The 23,781-nt window shown below is 39.3% G+C and overlaps 1 protein-coding gene across 3 annotated transcripts in view; it reads right to left on the reverse strand.

Moving 5' to 3' along the window:
* vta1 (vesicle (multivesicular body) trafficking 1) overlaps positions 1-23,781 on the reverse strand; it is a 76,699-nt gene that overhangs the window by 28,828 nt on the left and 24,090 nt on the right. For all 3 annotated transcript variants that reach the window (XM_067572440.1, XM_067572439.1, XM_067572438.1), the window contains exons 3-5: positions 15,622-15,749; positions 7,538-7,613; positions 3,314-3,428 (exon numbers count right to left, since the gene is read on the reverse strand). In XM_067572440.1, coding sequence (XP_067428541.1) covers positions 3,314-3,428; positions 7,538-7,613; positions 15,622-15,749 — 319 coding nt within the window. The remainder of the gene's footprint in view (positions 1-3,313; positions 3,429-7,537; positions 7,614-15,621; positions 15,750-23,781) is intronic.

The following is a 23,781-nucleotide window of genomic DNA, read 5'->3' on the forward strand; positions in this document are numbered from 1 at the left end:
TCAGTTAATGAATTAGTTAGTGAGTTAGTGAGTTCGTCAGTTAGTAACTATAACATTTTTTAACATGTGCCGGTTGAGAGATTGACCTTGAAGTGTCCTGGAGACTTTTTGCAGCAAGGAAAATTCACCGTTGGTCCATAAAAATGACCTGGACCTACCTGAATACTGTTGTGTCTACGGGATTAACAACAACAACAAACAGTGTGAAGTAATCATGTCAGAGAGGAATGCTCTCTGATGGATGTACAGATGTGTTCTCTCTCTATCACACATGACAAATCAAAAGAGAAAACATCTGGGATTTTAATTTAAGACAGAAAAAACAAACACACACACTCTCTCTGAGCCTTTGGTGTTTAACTGACAAGGGGTTGAAACGCTGATAAAATCCTGCTGCAGACAAACACACACGTGCTGGGTGGATGACATCAGCTGAGCGCTGGCGGTGCTATCATGATTTCATCACTGACACAGAGACCCCAATGCACACTGGGAGAGGGGAGCGTGTGCGAGCGAACACATGGTGTGAGAGTATGTGAGAGACATGAGAGGGAAAGAATAAAAGGACAGAGTTAAGGGGGAGAGAAAATGTGTTTAATGAACATGCATGTGCAGCTGAGGGCTCCTCGAGGTGATGTCATAGGTTAGCAGGCAACGTTTGGGTCAAACAAACACACATGTATGGAGCGGAGTGAGTGGGCGTGGTCCAGCAGATGTCCTTTATTTCAGCGAGGAATTTATCAACATCAGTTCACTGACATGAAAAATACGAGTAGAGTTTCCTCTACGGGGAACAGAAACATACTGTAGGTGTTCATGTCAGAGTACATTCTTGTTTGGTCGTGTGTCTTCCCGATCGGCCCTTGACGCAATTTCTAGCGCTCACGGTGCAATCTGAAAGAGTCCAGATGCTGTGCGGTCCCATGAGGCCCAGCATCATTTCTACTTGTAGCTGAAGACGCTCGAGTGATGGAATTACGACAATAATCCCTTGATTTACTGGTGTGCCGATGACTGACGAACTGTAATGCTCCAGCAGGTTCGCTTTATCTTTCAGAGTCATGATACTAAGGTGCAGTCTCTTTTGCACAATCCACATTCCACTCGTTTCTAAAGTTGAAATTCTCTGACTCCTCATTAGAGATTAGAAGTGATGTAATGAAGGAAATCGATCAAGGATAACGTCTTCTCCTGGGGGATTCAGCGTAATTCTAAATCAGGGAGTATTCCTAATATTTTTTTTAAGTTATCAAAACAGATGTCAACGAACGCTCGAATCCGAAGACAAACTCTAAAAGCATAAGAAGAGACAACTTTCTCCAGCTTCCATCCAAAACAATGGCATTCAAACACTGGATACCATCCAAGAAATCTGTTTTTTTGTATTTGTACTAGGGCTGGGAATTGTTTAGAGTTGCAACAACTGGTAGATCAACAGAAAATTAATTGGCAACTATTTTGATCATAATCATTTTAGCCATTTTCCAGGAAAAATACCAAATACTTGTGTTAAAGCCTCTCAAATGTGACAATGTTAAACTTTTTTGTGTCATACATGATAATAAACTGAATCTTTGTATTTTGGACTGTTGGTCAGACAAAACATGACATTTGAGCATGTGACCTTGGGCTTTGAGAAATTACAATGGGCATTTTTCACCATTTCATAGTCAAATTGCTTAATCAAGAAAATACCTAAATGATACTTGTCTCAATACTCTCTGATGTCAAGTGAAAAACTCTGCCAGAGTTCTTGCAAACCATCAAGTCTTCAATGACAAGTTCATAAGACCCAAATGTTTTTGATATCCAAAGAAAAAATGAAGCAACCCAACCTCATCACCCACACAAACCTGTAACAATCTAAACCACATTGGCAGAAATGTTTACGACAAAATACCCAAGTCTCTCATGCTATATTGACAATGAGTTCCAGAGCAAGACTTCTTCATATTTTAATAACCTGAATCTCTAAGTAACATTACGTATCTGACCAAACAGTCAATAGCCACTTTTACACTTTACAGTTTTTCGATACTCGATGCTACAAACGCATTTCGGTCGATACTCAGACAACTATTGGTGTTTGAAAACCAGCCTGACTCTGCACAGGAAGTTAGAGCTTGAAAAAGCAAGCATGGGAATGTAATTAAAATATATAATACGCACAAATTACGTAGGAATGCTAACTCGTTCCATATACGGAGGAGGAATATGATTATGATGATTATCTGGTTTTGTATGGTTAAACCATAAAAACACCTAAAAAATTTTTTACATTGATAATATAAAGCCCTTGGCAGTGGGCTATGAATCATAGTATAACTGTGAAAAGATGAAAAGGTCAGACTTGCCTGTGTAGCTATCAGAGACAGCAGGTGTAAGTTTAGGGTTATGGTTAGGGTTATGGTTAGGGTTAGGGTAAGGGTAGGGATTTCAATGGACTTCAGGTTTTAACTCATCAAACTGAATTACCACCTGCCAAAAGATAAATGCTGGTATGCTTTAAGGATGGTCGGTAAATTGGGCTACTGAAGCAGCCACTGGAGCAGAAAACCATCTTTTGGAGGTCCTAATCTATTGCAAATCTCCCGTCGGCTCCTAAAATGCTGAATTTTAGGAGGACACGGCCCCTGTGTCGGCCCTATTTTTTTCCCACCACATGCTTCCCAGAGCGCGTTGAACTTTTAAAAGGCTGCAATGGCCGTTCTGTTGTCTAATTAATTCAGTCAATCTCCTTGGGATCAAGTGGTGTTTTCCCATGCTTTCTTCCTCCGAAAGGTTATGTTTTATGGCGTTAGCCTGGCATCCGAGGCCAGAGCTTTTCAATGTAACAAAGGTCAGGGACTCAGAGTTGATTCGTGCTGGATATGAGGGGAATGGAGAAGAATAAAATAAATATCAGCCCAATCTCACACGCATTAATACACATGGAGGTCTTAGACACACATAAAAAGGCCGATTTCTAAGTCAGATTTGAATATTTTCACTCTTTCTCTCTCTCACACATAAGCACAAACTTACTTTGGACGTCAGAGCAAATTACATGACTAATCTACTCTCCACACACTCCTAATCTCCCAGCGTCTCCGGTTTGTACTGCAGGGCTTTCCTGCAACAGCCTCAGAACTGATAAGGCATACAATACAAAGCTGAGAATCACACACACACACACACACACACACACATAGAGACAGACAAAACCATGTCAACAAAGGAAGTTAGCCTCATGTTCTCTAAAGAGCAAGCTCAGGAGAGAAAGCGGTGGGTTTAACATCGATGTGCGTGCGTGTGCCATATCAGTGCGTCCCACCTGCTCTCTCATCCTCGTCCATGCCGATGGGCCCGGCCTGTGGCGTCTCCCCGTTTTTCAGACAGTTGTGAATGTAGGTGGCCTTCCAGCGGGCATACTTCCTGTGCTGGATGTTCTGGTAGAGGTGTGGAGGTACAGTGGAAGGTGGAATAAAGAACAGGGAAGGGGAAAGAGACATAAAGGTTACTATTAATCGAACTGGACGGCGGTTTGTAGAGAGATGGGGTGATAAACAAAAGTATGTAAAAAGGTCAGTGGGTGGGAAATGGGTACATAGTGGACTTGACAAAGGCCACAAGCCAAAACATGGTCTAACAATGAAGTTGTTTTAACCTACAAGTGCTGCTTGAGTTTTGACTTCGTCAGACTATTTCCCTTCTTCTTGGAAGTAGGTGAACTTGTTTCGGAAATCATTACTCTACATATGGACAGGGGGCAGGGGTTGTAGTGGATAAGGTTAAGGGGTATTTGATGAAGAGTAGTTGTTGTAAGTTGTAAGGGTGACACAGAGTAGGCATCAATAAAGAGGAGGCAAAAAATAGGTGTTAGTTGATGGTTATTACCCAGTCAGTTGATGGGGACATTAAAAATAGGATATAGAGGAGTGTTGGATTGGGTGTTAGAAGGGGGGTAACTGAAAAAGAGGTTAGGGGTCAACATAGAGCATGATATCAGAAGGTAGGTTTAAGAAGAAATCATTTGGGACGGGTTAAATAGAAGAATCCTTTTTAGGGTTAGGTTTTGAAAAACCTATTATTTGTTGAGTACATGAAGAGTGAATATCATTATGGATTTATTGCCGATTATTTTTTTCCAACCAACAGTCCAGAACCAAAAAAAAAGCAGTTTACTGTCATACATGACAAAGAAAAGTAGCAAATCTACCAATTTGAGAAGCAGGAACCAGTGAGTTTTTATATGGAGTATGACTAAAACACACAATCGATTATGAAAGTAGTTACCAATTAATTTTCTATCCATTGACTAATCGATTAATCAACTAATCGTTGCAGCTCCGAGTTGTTTGTTGAGGTTATAAGAATTGGAAGCAAATGTTATGGATTGATTGATTGAAATTGAAACAACATGACATGTATAAATAAATAATATATGCAGAGCCTCAACCAGGAGGCATCAGTATTTGTCAAAGGGATAAAACACAATAAAGCCCAAGAGCTTATTTCCATTGTGGTCCTTTGGGTGTAGGTGTGAAGAGGGGGGGCAGCAGAGGGAAGGCAGCAGTACAATACGTATTCAGTACAAAGTATCCTACCAATTCAATTATTAATACATGAGTCAGTACTACAATATGCAGCATAAAACTATAGGTATGCACAAACGGTTTAACCTATACCTACATTAGTCAAAATTAATCAGGCTTAAAAACCGTAGGGACAGGAAAAACCTAAAGATTTAGAAAAAATCCAAAAACTGAATACAGATTTGTGTATCAGAACCTTGTTTTTTCTCACGATTCCTCAGATTTATCTGGTGACCCTTCTTAGGGGGCCGACCCCTAGGTTGGAAACCTTGGAAGAACTTTTTCTTAAGTAGGATTTTTCATGCAGGACTTTTACTTGTAATGGAGTACTTTTACACTGCTGTATTGGTACTTAAGTAAAGGATCTGAGTACTTCTTCCACCACTGGTGACAGGGTAAGGGAAGAAGTGGTAGGGGTAGAGGTAGTAGGGGGTTAATTGGGGTAATGGTGGTAAAGGGTAACTCTGAGTGGGTTGAAGAGGCAGGATGTTTTAAAGCTGAAAAGAGCTGAAAAGGCAAAGCGAGGTGGGGGAACCAGATGTATGCTAACATGAGGCTGATAAGAATGAATAGAGAAATTCCTGGTTGTGCCAGATAAGTGCCATGTTTTCAGCAGCAACATAGAACAATGACACACTGGAGTGCTGAGGTGTGTTCTGAGGCAAGGCTATGTTTGTATGGGCTCAGTCTCTAGTGGCTCGTCATCTCTAATCAGTGAATGACTTGGCTGTGATATTACTCCGTGCCTTGGAAGGACAAGAGGTTTAATGTCACAATAACAAAATTTCACAAGAAAAGTGACTCGCTGTAAAGCTATTTAATGAAAAAAAAAAGAGGACATGATTTCTGCCAGGAAAGGGAGGACAGGGAGAGCCTCATAATGTAACAGGGTATAGAAAAAACCCACAGTCCAGTCCAGTTTCTCAAATGTGAATCTTTCCTAGTTTTCATACTATTCTGTGATAAAACTGATTATCTTTGAGATTTGTACTGTTGGTCAGACAAAACAACACACTTTGGAAAGTGACCACAGACTCTAGAAACTTGTGATGGAGACATTTTTCTCAATTTACCGACATTTTACAGACCACAAGAATAATCAAATAATTGAAAAAATAAATGGTAGACTATATAATAATATAATATTGATATATTTTTTCTAAACTGTAAAGAGTGGAGAGTGAATCCAGATTCACTATAAATATTTTACCATTCAAATTTGGAAAAAAATGTAAAAAAATGCCCTTGATGTTTTATGCTATAGCCCTACCAATACTGAATTTTCGAGGCCGATACCAGTATTAATATCAGGGTTCGTACAGCTTTTAACGAGTAAAATTCTGGCACTTTTCAAGCACTTTCAAGATACATGAACCAACAATTTCCAGGCTCTCGAAGCCTTTTTCATCATATCTAAATTGTTACTATGATGCAACTGTAAAAAATAAAGTTCCTTTATATCCACGGCAATCAATGTGTATCGTCACTTTGTTTATTTTACCAGCTGTTCATATTTACTTTGACTGTATTTTTTGATCATGATTATTTAGTGCTTGCTAACTTCCAGAGTAAGATCAACAGAGGACTTACCTAGCTATGAATGACGAGTGAATACGAGAAAAGACTCAAAGATGGCACCCGTTTGCCCCGCCTGAACATTCCCGCTTGGCCCACAGACTTAACATTCGTATGACGTCACACACTGAGAAACGGCTTTTCTAGGCTCTGGGAAAGTTTTACAAATATAAAACCTCCAGGGATTCAAAATTCATAATACAAAGAGTAATGATTGACCTTGGTTTCATTTCGAGATGTCTCTTTTATAATGGCGGTCTATGGGGAAAATGCTCTTTGGGCCCCAAGGGATTCTGTCGCTGCAATATGGCAAATCGCCACTGGGGGAAACTGACAGCTGCGTCTTATCAGCTCTCTTACATCCATAGATCATCCATGGGATAGCTGCTAGCAAGTGCTGATTTCACTCATTAGCATCCCAGCATGCAAAGCACACCAGTTTGGAACCTTGTAGACAGTCAGATGGAGGTCAGATCAGGTTCTCACCCTAAACAAACCGCTCCAGAACTCATTCATGGGTGGACGGAGACCACTTTCTATAAAGGGTCTCTGTCTGGTTGTTATGGTCGAGGAGTAAAACCAACCAGAATCCCATTCAACCCCAGTTTCTCCTAGTAGTTAGACCAGTGCCTTGCATGGTAGCTTACACCATCATATATTTCATCTCTGCATGTCTGATGTCATGTCCATAATTTAGTTTTACTATGTGTGTCTATGCATCTTATTTTTTCATCCTGTGAAGCACTTTGTTGACTTTGTGTCTTAAAAAGTGCTATACAAATAAAGCTATTATTATTATTATTATCGCTGTGTGAGCTTGTACACGGGTGAATGTGAGGCTATTGTAAAGTTCTTTGAATAAGTACAGTCCATTTACCAGGTTTCACTGAAATATTGATATTGGTATCAGACTCTAAAATTCAGTATCAGTCAGACTACAGTATAAACCATCAAGGGCAGAGATGCACTTGAGCCAATGAATGATGTTCAATAAGTCTTCAGTGTGTCTTTTTCCAGAAACAGTTGTTGGAAAAGGAAAGCCGTCTCAAATGCAGGCCAATACGCTATGTTGGTCTCTCTTTTCTGTTTTAGTGTCAGTTCTTTAGCACAGATACATAATTGTTATCAGGCTTTGGCCACACAGACAAAACCTGTTACCGGGATGAATGTTATGTTGGTTTTAGGTGTCTTCAGGGGATTTTTAGATCATTTTAAAAAGATAGAACAAAGCCAGCTGTATCCTTTAATAAGTTATCTACCTTCCTGCCTTATCTGGACCCCTTACAGTAATCTATGTTTTGTTCTAAATCTGTTTTTGGTTGATTTTTATCTCTTAAGAACGTTTGCAGAGATCAGACTTGTGATTCCCGACCAGGCCTTTATCTTACCTCCTCTGACAACTCCCCGAACACAGACAAGACATCCAGCAGCAGACTGGCTGTGTAGAAGGACTTGATCATGTTCCTGTGGGAAGAAAAGAGGAGGAGGAGGACAGAAAGAATCAAAGATGGTAGATGAGAGGGTGGAAACGGAGTTATAGAGGTGAAGAGAGAGGGAGGGTTCAGAAATTTAGAGGGATAGAAGAAGTGAAAGATGGAGAGAGGGAGGAGAAAGAAGGAAACACAAAACTTTTAGTTCATCAGTTTAGTGTTTTTAGCAGGGTATTATGCAACAACATGTCAATAAGTCACACTTTACACTGAGCTCATAAAATACAGTAGAGGGAAAGCTCCAGCTTAAAATATCATTTAGGATGGGATTTTCTGTAATTATTACTGGGGTGGGGGTGAGAAATGAGCCACATACAGAGAGGGACTGGATTAAAATCACTGATTGAGGTAATCTCCCCAACAGACACAAATCTAGTCCGAATGATGCTCCAGTTTTATCTAAATATTATGATAACCAAGTCTCAGATTACATTAAAAGTTATATTACATAACATTATATTGAATTAGTGCCCTGCTCTTTCCCCATTATAACAGCTGAATGTGTAATTATTAAAGGGAAACTTTGCCAATTTTCACTCAGAATTGTATACAATGTGAATAGTATATGCAAATGAACATTGTTTAACTTCCTTCCATGTTGCCTGCACCCAGAGCTCTCCACTCACTTAGTGGCAAAAGTCCACCAGGTGACGCAAAACACGTCATCCAGCGGCCTTTGGAAATCTGCCTTAGAATACTGACTACGTTTCCTCATTTTCTGGAGTGGTGCCTTCAAGGACTGTCAAAGGTGGGTCTCCCAAAACACTCCATCTACCATGTTATGCTAGTGATACATAAAAGCAGACACTAAAATATCATACTGCTAAATACTTGAAAATATCAGCATATTTGAAAGAAAACTTGTTTTATGATATGAGGCAGAATATGTGCTGTGGAATCAGATACAACAGACTGTGGAGGAGGAAGCTACCACCACCAGAGCTACATTACATTGGCAGCCAAAAGACAGGCGCTGCAGCCAGGGCAGCTTTGCAGCATCTACCGGTGACCAATGAGGATCGTCAGAGAGAATGGAGACAGATTGAAAACCCCGTGCTTGAACAAACTTTGCAGTGCATTGGTAAACCTTTAAAGGGGACCTATTATGCTTTTCCTTATTTTCAGTCATATATATAATGTTACAATGTCGGATGTTCATATTAAACGTGGCCAAAGTGTCAAATAATGAGGTAAAAGTATGTAGAAGTCATCCCTGTTAGCAAAAAGTACTGGCTTCAGACTGCTCTGAATGTTTCCAACAGTTTTTTCTACTTTCAGTCCGAGCCGACGTTGGCTCGTGACAGATTTCTTTATATGGTCATCTGCTCCACGCACAGCGCGTGAGTTCACTGCTCTGCTCTGCTAACGTTATGGCATTTTTCCATTGTTTTGGAGGTAGTCACGCTGAGGCATAAATCGAGTTGAGCTGGAATGTTGTGAGTGTTTTTCTGTTACACAGCAGGGAAAAGTAAAATAAGCTGTTGTTTTAATTTGAAACAGCAAAGCAGGAAATGTTGGGTTTGCATCGGCAGTAACTTAACACGACTCTGATATGGCTGTGAATCATGCAAAGTTACTCTAGTGGAGTCCAAAAATAAAAGTATAGAGCTGTAAATATGCATAATAGGTCTCCTTTAACTCGATACAGAACAGCAAAAAGCGACTGTGTTGAGTTACCTGTAAGTTAACTTTTGCAGCTGCATCCAGCTTGAGCACAATCCGGGTTCGGCTCCTCATCATCAAAAATAGGTAAAAGAAACAGTGTTTGGTTGCAGTTTTTCATCCCTTCATCCACGATTGTTTCCAAAACAAGCTCAAATAGAGATGGCAGACTCAAGGGTGTTTGACTGTCCGTCAGCAGCTCTGGCTTGAGTGCAGCCGTGCAGCTTTTGGTAAGTTTGCAATTATCGTCATAACTGACTCCAGCGTGTCGTTTGTTTTATGATCCTTGCACACCGGTACGATATATTTAGACTCAATAAAGAAGAACGTATTTTAAATGAAAATAAGCCTCAGTGAAAATATATAACGCTGCTCAGTCTTTGCTAAACGGCTGCTCTGCTGGCTGTGAACACAATGTCAGTAGAGTCAGTCTGATTGGACGGGACATGCGCAATGCATACTGGTTGTTGTAGGATTCCCCCTTAAGAGCGGTTTGGGGAATCTACAGCCTTTTTCTCAGTCTTCTCTAGTCATAGAGCACCAATTTCAAAAATAATTGCACATTTCTACTACAAAGGTGACTTAGTTTTAAGAAATCATCATGATCACGGCAGTGAACTTTCCCTTTAAGTAAGATTCAGTAAATTAGTTGAACTACTGAATGATGTTTTCTGGTTTTAACATTAAAAAACTGAGCAACCACAGCCCAGATTTACCGGCACTTGGTTAGAGGTCATTTCCGATCATGGCACACACACAAACACACACACACATACAGTGAAGGTAAGGAATAAGAAAGGGTTCCTTGTGTCCTGCTGTGTGAGCTACTTAGCAGTGGCCTCAACATGTTGGAGGAAGTTTCTTATTCCACCAAAGTTTCCCATAAACATTCACCACTGTGCTTCAACATGTGTGTGTCAGAGTCTGTGAATGTGTATGTATGTGCCTACATGTATACTTGTTGTTATTTGTATGTGACTGTGTATTCACTATGTTTTTATGCATGTGTGTGTTTATATAGTGGTGATATAACACCCCGCTGAAGCCTGGGTCCTGTTAGCGCAGACTGTTGCTTCTCGTAAAACCGCAGGCTGTTTGTGTTCCCCCTTCAGCGGAACAGAAATATTACCCAATCCTGCTTAATGTACCTGCTGGAAACAGAAAGCTTCTGAGCTGTTATTTACACCACAAACATCTCCAGAGAACCTGTCGCCTGCATCCATTCATCCTCCACAACCTGCTGCAAGCTGCTCACACTTAGTGACAGGGAGGGAAACTAATTTTCCTGTTGTGATACCTGTTAATCCCAAAATAAAACATAACTCCTCATGTCCACAGGATGCAGCTCACTTGTAGCAGTGACATTTTCTAATATACTGTAGTTCAGAGTTGTTTTTATGACATTTTTCTTGTTTTACAGCCCATTGAATGCATGTTTACAGCTGGTTTAGACGGTGACAGATGCTTTCTAAGCCACTTGAGCTGAAAAGTACATCTCTTTAATAAGACAGGTGTGCAGGAAAGCGACGAATGGATCAAAAGTTGCAAACAAACTTTCGCACACTGTCTAACTTGCAATGATACATTTGGTGTTTTTGGTGTGTTTTGGTGCTAGACCTTCATCAGGAAAATAGTTTGTGACAATGAGAAGCCATCTTAAATAATGCAGGCGGGGCAAACACACATTCAAGCACCGGACTCTGGCTGTCGACAAACAGCAACTCAAGGACACAGTAATTATTTCCTCTAAGGAAATAGCCAATGATTAGATATCACCCTTTCGAAAGGGCTGTCTTTTTGTACCCAACAGCACAACAACAATGTGCATTGTTGCACAGTACTAATGATCTCTCTGTAAAGGCAGATAGTGGAGACATTATAATCATTCACCATCTAATATCACACACCCTTATTCTTGAGAATGAAGTTTAGCCTTTGGGGCCTTAAGCATTTATTTCATATTAATATACACATTTCATGTAAGCATTTTTGAGGTACATTTATGATTGTTACGATACAGAGTGTTTTACTTTTCTTGCTCCATGTTTGTATGTCATATAGTAAATTGATGTTTGGCATTTATGCCTTCCTATTGCAATGGAGAATGCAATTGGTTGCAGGCTTACAGTCTGCCTGATGAAGATCTGGCATCGAAATGTAAAGTGTATCATTACAAGTTAATAGTGTGCAGGTTTGTTTGCAACAGATGCTTTTTGTCTTTACTTGAATATGACAACCCATCATCATTCATCAACCCATAAATGTCAGCCAGTCAATGATTTCGTGTAAAAGTCAAGCAGCCCGAGTTGACTCACATCTGACATTTTGTCAGTTGAATCCTTGATGAATGACAGCTAATAAAAAGACTCTAAATGACATAAATACATAACTTTGAAAAGTGAAGGCAGTGCAATGCAGAGCATCTGACTCTGACGTTCTCAGCTCTGATGCTGAATGTTAGTGAGGTTGGCTAAACTAAATTTGAAGCGGCTCTTCAGCTGACAGGGCTGTCAGCATCATCAGAGAGATGCTCCGGCGCATCTTGTTATAACTCGACTAATAACAGGATGCACACCTTTTATTCTTCTGATTGTGTGAAAAGCTGAGGAAAAAACAACTCCTACAGGTGTCATAAGAAACTCATGTGGGCTGTTAAACGTCGGTGTATGGCGTTGGATTGTACTGAAACTGGACGGAGGTGTAATTAACATTTCCCATGATTATTGGGAGGCTGTGTTGAGAAGATGAAACACAGGTGCAAGACAAACTTTCTCTCATTACACTCTAATTATAGACATGGAAATCTAGTTTTGCTGTACATGTGCTCAGAAAAAAGTCAGTAACAAATGAAATGCATCATTAAAAATTAATCTTAAGTCAACAATCAATAAATACAGCCATTTATATACATTCACAAGTGAATTTCATGTTTCAGAGACGCAAATTGGTCCAGCAAAAACAATCCCACTGTGTAAAGATACTTGTACCAGCTTTGACAAAGGTTACAAAGACAAAGATACATTTGATGATTTTACTGCAAAATGAAAGTGTATTTGTTTCAAATAATAGTAAATATATATACCTCAGGTTGTTGTGTACCCATGGAAATTAAAACAAGTTATCTAATTATTATGGTTTTGGAACAATGACCCACCAAAAAAAGTTAGTCCCCAAGGTAGAGGTAAAATGAGCGTGGGGATGGGGTAAATTGAGCCCTCTATGGGTAATAAGTGCTACCATTAAATACTGATATAAAATTACACAAAATCAAACAAATTTGAGATAATTTTGAACTTAATTAATGCCATCATTGCCAATTTTTTGTGTATACAGACAGGTGACAAATTAAAGGAAAAACTGGTCCAGGTCTGAATGCTGGACCCCTACAGTGAGGGGGTCTGGTGGCTCTGTTATGCTTTGGGGGGCATTTTGCTGGCATGGTTTGGGTCCACTTGTCCCCTTAGAGGGAAGGGTCACTGCTAATCAGTACAAAGTTGTTCTGAGTCATCACCTTTATCCTATGAGCAAACGTTTCTATCTTGATGGGAGTTGTTTCTTCCAGGATGACTGTAGTGGAAATTTAAGATGAATTCACAGAGAGCAAGTTCTTCCAGAGTTTTATTGCAATATCCAGAATACATATTTGCAAGTCCAGATCTCCCGGTTTGCTAGGCTGAAGAGATATTGAATGACAGTTCAGTGTTGGTACTTGCATACAGCCAAATGCATCACAATCATCCCATCACCCTAACAGTTATTTTTAATTAATTCACTGTATCTCTAGGGAATTTCTTTCGATCTCTGCTGAGAATTAAGAGTTGAAGGCCAAATCCTTATCTGCCTTTCCTCCCTGGACATTCCCTCTAAAGTTACAGTGACCAAGTCCCACACCTCACCTTTGATACTATCTGTTAAAAACATTTTCATACGGGAAGCAGAGATCATAAAGTCTTACAATGAGCTTTTGATTATAAGGCAGTGTAACATAATCTTAAGACAATAACATAAGTGTATATGTTTCCATTTTAATGACAATGCCCCCACTCACAGGGCACAAGGAGTCACTGACTGGGTTGATGAGTATGAAAATGATGTGAATCATATGCTATGGCCTTCACAGTCACCAGATCTCAACCTATTTGAACACAGCGCTCTCCACCACCGTCATCAAAACACCAAATGAGGGAATATCTTTTGGATGAATGGTGTTCATCTCTCTAGAAGAGTTCAGAGACTTGTAGAATCAATGCCAAGGTGTATTGATGCTGTTCTGGTGGTCCAACACCTTACTGAGACACTTTATGTTGGCTTTTCCTTTTATTTTGTCACCCGTCTGTATGTACAGCATGTTTGTTTGTGGCTTAAACTTAACATCTCAACAGTCTCTAGAATATCAGAAAATCATTTTTGGGGGTAAAGTGAACCATTGACTCAACATCACTGGCACGTTTTACCCCACAACCTCCATTTTGACAAAACTGTTTCATACAGCGGCTCAGATCCACAGTTATGCTAAGTTTATGACCTTGTTTTATAGCTTACACTAACTTAAATTAACATGTAATAATGTCCAAAACTTATCTTTTTTAATTAAGATACAAGATGCTCTGTTTTGCTGACCGCTCTCTCCATGTGTTTGAGTCCAAGATGGATTGAGTGATGTGAACTATACTTTCTTAATTTGTGATCACGTGATTACTTTTGCTCATGGTTACCTAGATAAAGGGGTTGGCTCTATTTACCCCGTTCTTCCCTATATTTTCCTGTAGTCAAAAGCCAAAAAAATGAAAAATGTTGATTTAACAACAAATGACGACCCGGATCTTTACATCGTCACTCGACTTTAGAAAAAGAAAAGAACATAAAATTGAAAAAAATGGAGAAACCTCAGGAAGAAGAACAGGGAACAGATCTTTCTTGGAGGACACCATGTGCAAGACATATAAAAATTCTTTCTCCTATGAGGATTTATTTTGTTCCCAGATGTTTCCTGTCTGGAAAAGACCCCTTCATAAAAATCCACATATCATATTCCAGAAGTACAGTGATAAGTGGAATGAAATGAATGAATGAACAGTGAATTATCCAGTGAAACTAATCCTTTAATTCAACTTGTCCAATTACTTAAATCTAGTCTCATAATATGGCCTGCCTCTTTAAATAGGATCATTCAAAGAGCTCCAGATGGATTTATTAATGATTACAAACACTCCAATTATCAAATTAGAAAGATGAATTAAGTTTGACGTGGAAAATCAGGTGCAGCTTTACTTTATTATGAGTTTTATCTCACATAAGCAGCAGAGTGTAGAAGCTAAAACTGAAGTTATTTGGACATGCATAGTGGGACAATGTGTCCACTTTTCTTATTTTTTTACCCTTCCTCTTGGCTTCTCTTCACACGTCTTCTTAAAAAATTCCCTATTTCCGGTGAAAGGGAAGAGCTGATTGTGAAGAAAGCACTTGAAAAGGTTAAAAGGTCTGTTTCTTGGTATTTTCCAAAAGTGCAGCATTAACATGATGTAAACCACACCCAGTCCAGAGGAAAAACACTCCTGCTTTCAGTTAATTCCTGTCAAAACACTCTTATCACACTTTTTGATATCAAATATTGAAACACACACACATACAACTAAATCAACAGGCTGAAATCAAGCTGGGTGAGGTGGTTTCCTGACCTAAATAAGAACCAGCAACATTTTCTTCTTCTTCTTCTTCTTCTATGGAGGAAAAAGTGACCTGCTGCCCCTGTGACTGTCTGGGACTGCTTGTACGGATTGTTAAACCCTCTGAGACGAATAACTGATTTTAGGCTATGCAAATAAAACTGACTTGACCCAAGAGATTAGAGATGCGAGTTTTAGTTCCCTCGACGGTCTGGGAAAATGTAGGTGAAGACCTTTTAAGCACACACACACAGAGCGAGAGGCGGGCCGGTGGAGTTTTCTCACATTTTCGTTTTCTTCTTCTAAACCTTTGACTTTTCTCTTTTTCTCTATGAGGTCTGTTCTTCCAACAAACTCTCTTAACGCCGCAAACTTGCAGTAAATCTCTGGTTTCAGCCTGATGAATGTCACCTGTTCAGGAGGAGGTTCCTGAGATTTCATCATTAGCTTCATTGATGTCCCCTAAAATGTCCATATAAGGCAACATGTTCCTCACCAGGTTAGAAATCAGCAGACACATTTATCAGTGTCAGTAGTCGTGTTAAGAGGAGCAGAAACACTCCATGACTAAGGTGGTCATGTGATCAGGAAGTGGTCATGTGATCAGGAGGTGGTCATGTGAGGAAAGGAGAGGAGAGGTTTCGTGTTTCTTACTTGTGGAATCGTCCTGCTCGGTCCTCGTTGTCAGCATAGAGGAACATCTTTAAGGCGTAGTTTTCAATGTGGGCGTTTCCGACGACCTCCTGACTGATGGAGTCATTATCACTCAACTCCTTCTTCATCTGGAACACAAACGCACAAATAATCATCTAAAACCAGTAGGGTACCATTCAATTTGGTTAAGGGAACATAATGATTTGATTAGGACTTGCAGGAAAATTCCACTTTATTTCAACCTGATGTATTTCCCATAAATGTTGCAACTGTGGCTTTATGTGTCATGCTAACTTTGCTCTCTCCAGCACCGTTATAGAGATTCCTGCTATTCACAAAAAAGATGTCTATCGCACACAACGCCAAGCATCACGGCGAGCTGCCAAGACTCCTACAGCTTTCCAAATAAATAGCTTTCCTCATGCAGTTAGCTATAATGGCTGCTACAGGCAGCTAGTTTCTGTGTACTGGAATCTCTGTAACAGAGCTGGAGGGAGCGAAATTAGCGTGACACAAAGAGCCACAATGGCCACATTTATGGGAAATACATCAGGTTGAAATAAACCGGATTTTTCCTTTAATGCATAAAGTTAAAGACTTGGACTTGAGTCAGGAGTTGTTGGTTTTGATCAGAGACAGCCAAGATCAAGATTTCATCATTTTATGAGTCATACATGATAGTAAACTGAACATCTTTGAGTTTTGGGCTGTTGATCAGACAAAACAGAACATTTTAAGACGTCACCTTGGGCTTGTAGAAATTATAACAGGCATTTTGTTGGAATTTTTTTGACATTTATAGACGAGACGATTAATCAGGAAATGAATCAAAGCCCTTGGTGGGAACACTTGTCACCCTAGTAGCTAGTTGCTTTATGTTTAGATAAAGTGAACTGACAGTTGTTTTATTTTACTTTTCAATAGATCAAGTGAGCCGCTGTTACAAAGTCTGGCAATAAGTGACAGCTCCAGTTTTTTATGGCGTAAATTAATTGTTTAAACTGACGTTATTTGTGAAAATGAATGCAAAACAGACAAAAACAAATCTGGTTTCCAAGATGAAGTGTCTTTAAGATTCCACAGAGATTTACATTATTGCTGTGACCCAGCTTGACCCAATGATTCAGGGTTATGATATACTGAAGGTACTAAAAATCCAGTTTCACGTTTTGGGAACATTTATTGATATCAGTTTTTTTCTGGTAGGTTAACAGTCAGATAAATGTTGTAAATGTAAATAATTGGAATGAATGAAATGGACTCTTAGCCTGTGTGCAAATAATAAAAACATAATTAATCAATAATTAAAATAATATTTAGTTGCAGCCCTTATATTCATCCTACATGCATTTTCTTATGCTCGATGTGTCTTGGCAGCATAAACCTGTACACTGTCAGTGGATGTGGATGTCTTCTTAAAAGATTTTGGTTTTGTGTGTTTCGAAAGCGTCTCATTAAAGTAGATCATCATAACTCAAGCAAACATGTCCTTGCTTCAGTAGGAGGCATGTAATGTCTCTCCATCTCTCTCTCTCTCTCTCTCACAGGGCTTCAGGTTTCTTGTAAAACCACTAAAGCAAACACGCTGGCTCCTTTCCAACAGGTGGACCCTGACCGGCCTGAATAGACACACTGTTCACTGACTTCATCAGCATGTGTGTGTGTGTGTGTGTGTGTGTGTGTGTGTGTGTGCGTGTGTTGCAGCAGAGCAGGGAACTGTAAAACCACTGTGGCTGAGTGAAAGAAGTGCAGAGTGCAGAATGATGGAAGACAACTGGTCAGGGAATATAAAGAATCTGGGATCAAAGGGAAAACTCACCACACTGAACACCGTCTTCTCAGGCTTCAGCTCACTCTGAGGTGTCCATTTAACCCAACTTTAAGACGATTTCAGCAACTTTTAAAATGTTAAAAATTAGGCTGACATCTAGAGCTGCAACGATTAGATGATTAATCGATGGACAGAAGAATCGATCGCCAAATATTTTAAGTCATTTCAAAGAAAAAAATGCTACATTTCCCTGGTTCCAGCAGGTTTATTTAGCATTCTATCTTATTTAGATATATATTGTAGTATAATGCACATATTTTACATTTTTCTTATGATTTCTCTTTGCTTATATATATATTTCTCTTCTAGAATGTGAGTTACTGTAAGATGACCCAATTTCTCCTCAGGGATCAATTAGGTATTTCTGATTCTGATGACAATAAACTGAATATGTTTGGGATGTGGACTGTTAGTTGGGAAAAAAACATCTTGGGTTGCATCTTGGGCTTTCGGAAACTGTGATTGAAATGTTTCACCGTTTTCTGACATTTTATAGATTTGATCAATTAATGGATTAATCAGGAAAATAATCAACACATTGATCAATAATGAAAATAATCGTTAGTTGCAGCTCTATTGCCATTGTGTTTTAATTATCAAACGTCAAGCTCAGTCTTTAAATTCAACTAGAGCTGCAACAGGTAGTTGATTGATTGATTAATCTATTTACAGAAAATTAATCAGAAACTATTTTGATAGTTGAGTAATCATTTATTTTTCTACCAAAAATTCCACAAATTGTCTTGTTGCAGTTTCTGAAATGTGAAGATTTGCTGCTTTTCTTCTGTTTTATATTATTGCAAACTGAATATCTTTGAGTTTAAGACTGTTAGACATATAATAATGACATTTGTCCAATATTTTCTGACATTATAGAGGAAACGATTAATTGCAAAAAGTATTATTCAATCATGAAAATAACTGCAAGCTGAACGAAATAGTTTAGTATTAGTAGTGGAAACCCCGGTGGATCCTTCTGGATAGAACAGAGTGACTTTTGATTCAACTTAACTACTGTTTGTTTTCATAAACCAACAAATCACAAGTAAGACGAAACAGGCTCCACGCTACAAAAGCCATGTGGCAGGTTTTGACCTGAAAAAGCCACATAAAGATGGAAAAAAATAGCACTGAATGGTGTTATCTAATATTAAATCAGCATGAATCACAGCAGCAAGAGTGTGTCTGACAGCCAGACATCATTAGTTCCTGCTGATACTAACAGCTGGCTGCTGTGCAAAGTTTGCTTTTAAATGAACATACTAAAAAAAAGTGAGTTCCTACTGTTCACGGATTATTTTACCTGATCATTTCTAGTGTAAAAAAAGATGTTGCCTATTTGCTTAAATTGCCTATTCTCAAACACGCTGTGACGATAGAATTGTCATCAATCACAATAATAACAAATAAATTCCTTAAAAGGCATTTAACATGTTTTAAGAATTATGTGTGTGATTGTGATGCTCAAGAAACGTGTGTTATTAGCTGACCACTGTCTCTGGTTCATCCCTGCACGACCTTCGTCCACAATCCCATTAATATATTTTTAGACTGTAACCTCCGTGGCTTGTGGAGCAGACGAGCCTCTAAATTTAGCAACATCTGCCAGGTAGCTGCTTGTGATTTCCTACTCTGCAACATATGAAACTGATTTTGAAACAAGTGATTTTCCATCGTCCCAGAGAGAGTGAAGCCTCAGAGAGTTGAGCCAGTGGAAAAATAGAACTAATGAGTCCAACATGTATTGTGCGTACGAGCCAGGTCATCAGGGAAAGAGAAAGAGGTTGTGGTTTGTGTCCTCGCTCATTCGTTCACTCGCTCTGTAGAGATGAGTCACAACTACCAGCTACGGTTCATAAAGGAGTGGAACATAGAAAAAAAAACAACTCAAGGTATCCCCATGTTTTCGAGAGCTGCACTGAGAAAGTCTGGAGAACATCAAATCATCGCTGAATCATTTAGGTAAATTTTTTAAAGCAAAAATGCCAAACAATTGATAGTTCCAGGTTCTCCAATATGAGGATTTGATGCTTATCTTTCTCATAGTAAACTGAATATCTTTCTATCTGGACTGTTGGTCAAACAAAACAAGACATTTGATGAAGTCATCTTGCACTCTAGGATATGGAGAGCCTGAATGAAACTGGAACAGTTTTGTTCCAGAAGTAAGAAAACCACATTCATCCCGTTGACATTTGTAACTACACTAATAACTAAGAATCCAGCCTTAGAACAGAACCTTTGTTGTTCATTCAATATTTATGTTTTTAGTGGCCTTCGACAAACATCCTTTTCCCATAAGTCCTAGATGTTTGTGGGCTCGACAGAAGAGACAAGTTCATGAGTGAGTGGAGGGGTCATGGTGAGTTCAGACATGTCTGTAATAACAGCAGGACAGAGAGGAGCGATCGCTGTACAAATCTTTACACAGCACAGACTACAACTAGAGAGATGAACAATGACTTTAGAGGAAAGAGTTTTTGGATTTTTATAGATATGGACAAAACCAAACCATCTAGAACCCTCCTCATTGACCTGCTGGACCTGCCACCCAACATTTAAGAGCGTTCCTCACTGAGACACTGGACCTGTCAACCAACATTTTAGAACGTTCCTCACTGACATGCTGGACCTGTCAACCAACATTTTAGAACGTTCCTCACTGACATGCTGGAACTGTCATCCAACATTTTAGAACGTTCCTCACTGACAAGCTGGACCTGTCAACCAACATTTTAGAACGTTCCTCACTGACATGCTGGAACTGTCATCCAACATTTTAGAACGTTCCTCACTGACAAGCTGGACCTGTCACCCAAGATTTTAGAACGTTCCTAACTGATGCGTTGGAGCTGTCACCCAACATTTTAGAACGTTCCTCACTGACACGCTGGAACTGTCATCCAACATTTTAGAACGTTCCTCTCTGAAGCGCTGGACCTGTCACCCAACACTTTAGAACGTTCCTCACTGAGACACTGGACCTGTCACCCAACACTTTAGAACGTTCCTCACTGAGACACTGGACCTGTCACCCAACATTTTAGAATGTTCCTCACTGACATGCTGGACCTGTCACCCAACACTTTAGAACGTTCCTCACTGAGACACTGGACCTGTCACCCAACACTTTAGAACGTTCCTCACTGAGACACTGGACCTGTCACCCAACATTTTAGAACGTTCCTTACTGAAGCGCTGGACCTGTCATCCAACATTTTAGAACGTTCCTCACTGAAGCGCTGGACCTGTCATCCAACATTTTAGAACGTTCTTCACTGACATGCTGGACCTGTCACCCAACATTTTAGAACCTCTGTGTGATTTTTTTTTTTATAAGGATCCTTTAAATTAAAAAAAAACTAAAAATCTTAGTAAGACAAACTAATTAACGGAGACATCGTTTATCATATCTTTGGCATTTTTCTTAAGTGGTTTCTTCTGACTAACAGGCCAACATATGCATATGCTAATATTAGTATATCTGCGGCAGGCAGAAACCAAACCTTTTTAAGTGTTAAGTCCACTGTAGCAGAAAGGAAGAATATATCAAGAAAAATGAGATATGTTTTGCTTTGAAAAATAATATACTTCTGGAGGGAAACAAATTATAACACAGAAATACACTCAAGCACACAAACATAAAGACATTTACGCAAATACAAACACCAGTAACACCTATAACAAGAACACACACATCAAAGCAACGGATGTGTGTCCCGTTGGGAGAAGCATCCTGAATGTGTGACAGTAATGACGATCCCTGGAGCTTCTGTAAAAGCTGGCTCAAGGGGGCAGCTGTGAGTGAGTGTGTGTGTTCCCATGTTTTCATCTCTGTCCACTGCTGCCTTTAATTGGCTCTGAGCGATCAATAAAAGCGATTCCTGCCTCTCTGCGGGACTTCCCACCTCCTCCTCCCCTCCATAAAGACCCCGACCTGCTCTCATTCACCTCCTCTTTTCTCCTCTTAACTCCTCTCCTCGCCGCTTTATATCTGATTTGTTAAACCCCTCGGTCTGAACACGGGGACATTTATTCTCTCAGTGCTACAAATCTTAAAACCGTACATGCTCAGAAATTGCTGTGCGAGTAGAAACAAAAGATATCATTTCACACACTATTTGCCAGCTGGGAATATGGCATCACAGCATCAAAATGACTTTAAAAAGTTGTGACTTGCGGTAGTCAAGACACTCTCTGTCTTCTCTCCTTCTGTTCCTCTCAGTCTCATGATTAAAGGCTCATTTGTTTGACCCCTGTTGAGATGCTCCGAGCCCATTCACCTCCCCTTATCTCATCTCCTGCCCTCCCCCGTCATAACAACTCTGTAAAATCTAATTAGTTCGGCCCCCGTTGACAATCCAGAGAGTAGCCTCCTTTACGTAAATTTGTGTCAAATGAAAGCAGAAACCTCGTCAGAGCTCTTTGACTTCAAGCTTTAACAAGAAAAACCGGAATTGTGAGGTTGGTGAACAAAGGCAGACAAACTGAACCTGTCTTATTGCATGCAGTGATGTTTGTTGATGTAAGTTTGTACCTGAGAATCAGAGACATTATCATACATTTAAAAGATGAAAAAAAAACCTGTGTATTCATGTTTTCACAAGTGAAGTGTTGGAAAACTATATGTGACGGGATTACGTGACTTTTATATATTTTAAATGTCCAACAAGCATTCCTATCCATGTGAATTTATCACAAATAAAACACGGTCTCATGTGTGACATTACATGTGTCACATATACATAAGTCTCACCTGTGAACATGTGAAATATCTTACATGAACATGTATGTCAAGTTTTAACCTGTACAATGTTTTTTCACATGAGATTAAAATATGAAATGTTGAGCTTCACAGTCTCGGTCTCGACCGAGCAGCAGCTGCTGCAAATCAAGGTCCACTTACTCTCTTGTTCCAGAGCTTCTGACCGTGTCAAACCTGATTAAAGTGAATTATTTTTTATTATTTTTACACTTTATTATACAGATATGAATATAGCTTTAATATTCTATGCCAGTGTCTGTTTATTTAGCTTTTAAATAAGCTCTTAGATAATTAATTTTCATTTCAGTTCTAGTTTTTACACTGTATTAGGCCGGGCTGCTATCAGTAAAGCTTCTGAATACTGTAACGTGGCAGGATATAGGGGAAAAAAATGTGATGTATAATGAACTGACGCTGCCATACAGCAGTTGGCAGTACAATCTAATTTTGCCTGTAATTTTAAACGCTGCAAGTACAGAAAATGAATATACTGTGTTGGTAATTGTTCAGAACTTCCATTTCATTTTAGGAAAATATAGATCTGCTGTCTTTACCAGCAGTGTTAGGGCATTTTTTCTGACAATTTTGACTGTGAAACAAATTTTATGTTTCAATATAATATCTGATAAAAAACAACTCTGTTGATGTTGTCAAACTGCTCATCTAAGAAAAAGTGATTCAATATAAGGCTCTGAATAGCTAGTTTCATTACCAATCTACCGACTGTTATCTTGATTAATGGAATTTTTTTCAGGCCCGGTGGTACACACCGCAAAAAACCCTAGAGACGAGGCACTCACATCAACAACACAGAGGTTGACTCACCTTTCAGAATAGTGTCACACAGAGGCTCCCAAACACAATGATTATTGATTTCCAAATGAAGGGATATTTGGCATTAAAGAAAAGATTCTTTTGGCTCAATGGGGCCTCTCGTTGACCCGGTGGCCCTCCAGGCCTGTACAATTATAGGGGAAACACTGGGTTTTATCTATAAAAAGTCAGACAATAGTGAAAAATACTCTTTATAATTCCTCCCAGTCCAACATCATGTCTTCAAATGGTCTTAGTTTGTCCGACCAGCAGTTTAAAACCCAAAGATATTCACGTTTACTATCATGTATGGCCCAAAAAAGCATCAAATCCTCACATCTAAGACAATGGAAGTAGCAAATCTTTGGGATTTCTGCTTAAAAAAAGGCACAAGGCATTTGCTTAAAATGCCAAAAATGATTATTTGATTATCAAAATAGTTGCTGATTAATTTTCTGTTGAGAAAGTAATCGTTTCGATACAGCTGCCTTGAAATGCTAAGATCCCAAACTAACATATATACGCTTTGACAGAAAAAAGTCTAATTGTACAGAAGGATTACCGACTAACAGATTTTTAGATCAGTGATTACAGTGTGTGTGCTGATGTGAGAGAGACACAGATTTGAATCTGACACCTGAAAGACTGTTATTTTTTATTAAAGGTGCAAAAAGGTCTCTCTATTATGACTTTATTTCTTATCTCTGTGCAGCAGGGTTGGAAACTGCCACGCAGCAGAATGTTCATTTTA

The sequence above is a fragment of the Thunnus thynnus genome, chromosome 18, assembly GCF_963924715.1.
Source record: "Thunnus thynnus chromosome 18, fThuThy2.1, whole genome shotgun sequence".
Lineage (NCBI taxonomy): Eukaryota > Metazoa > Chordata > Actinopteri > Scombriformes > Scombridae > Thunnus > Thunnus thynnus.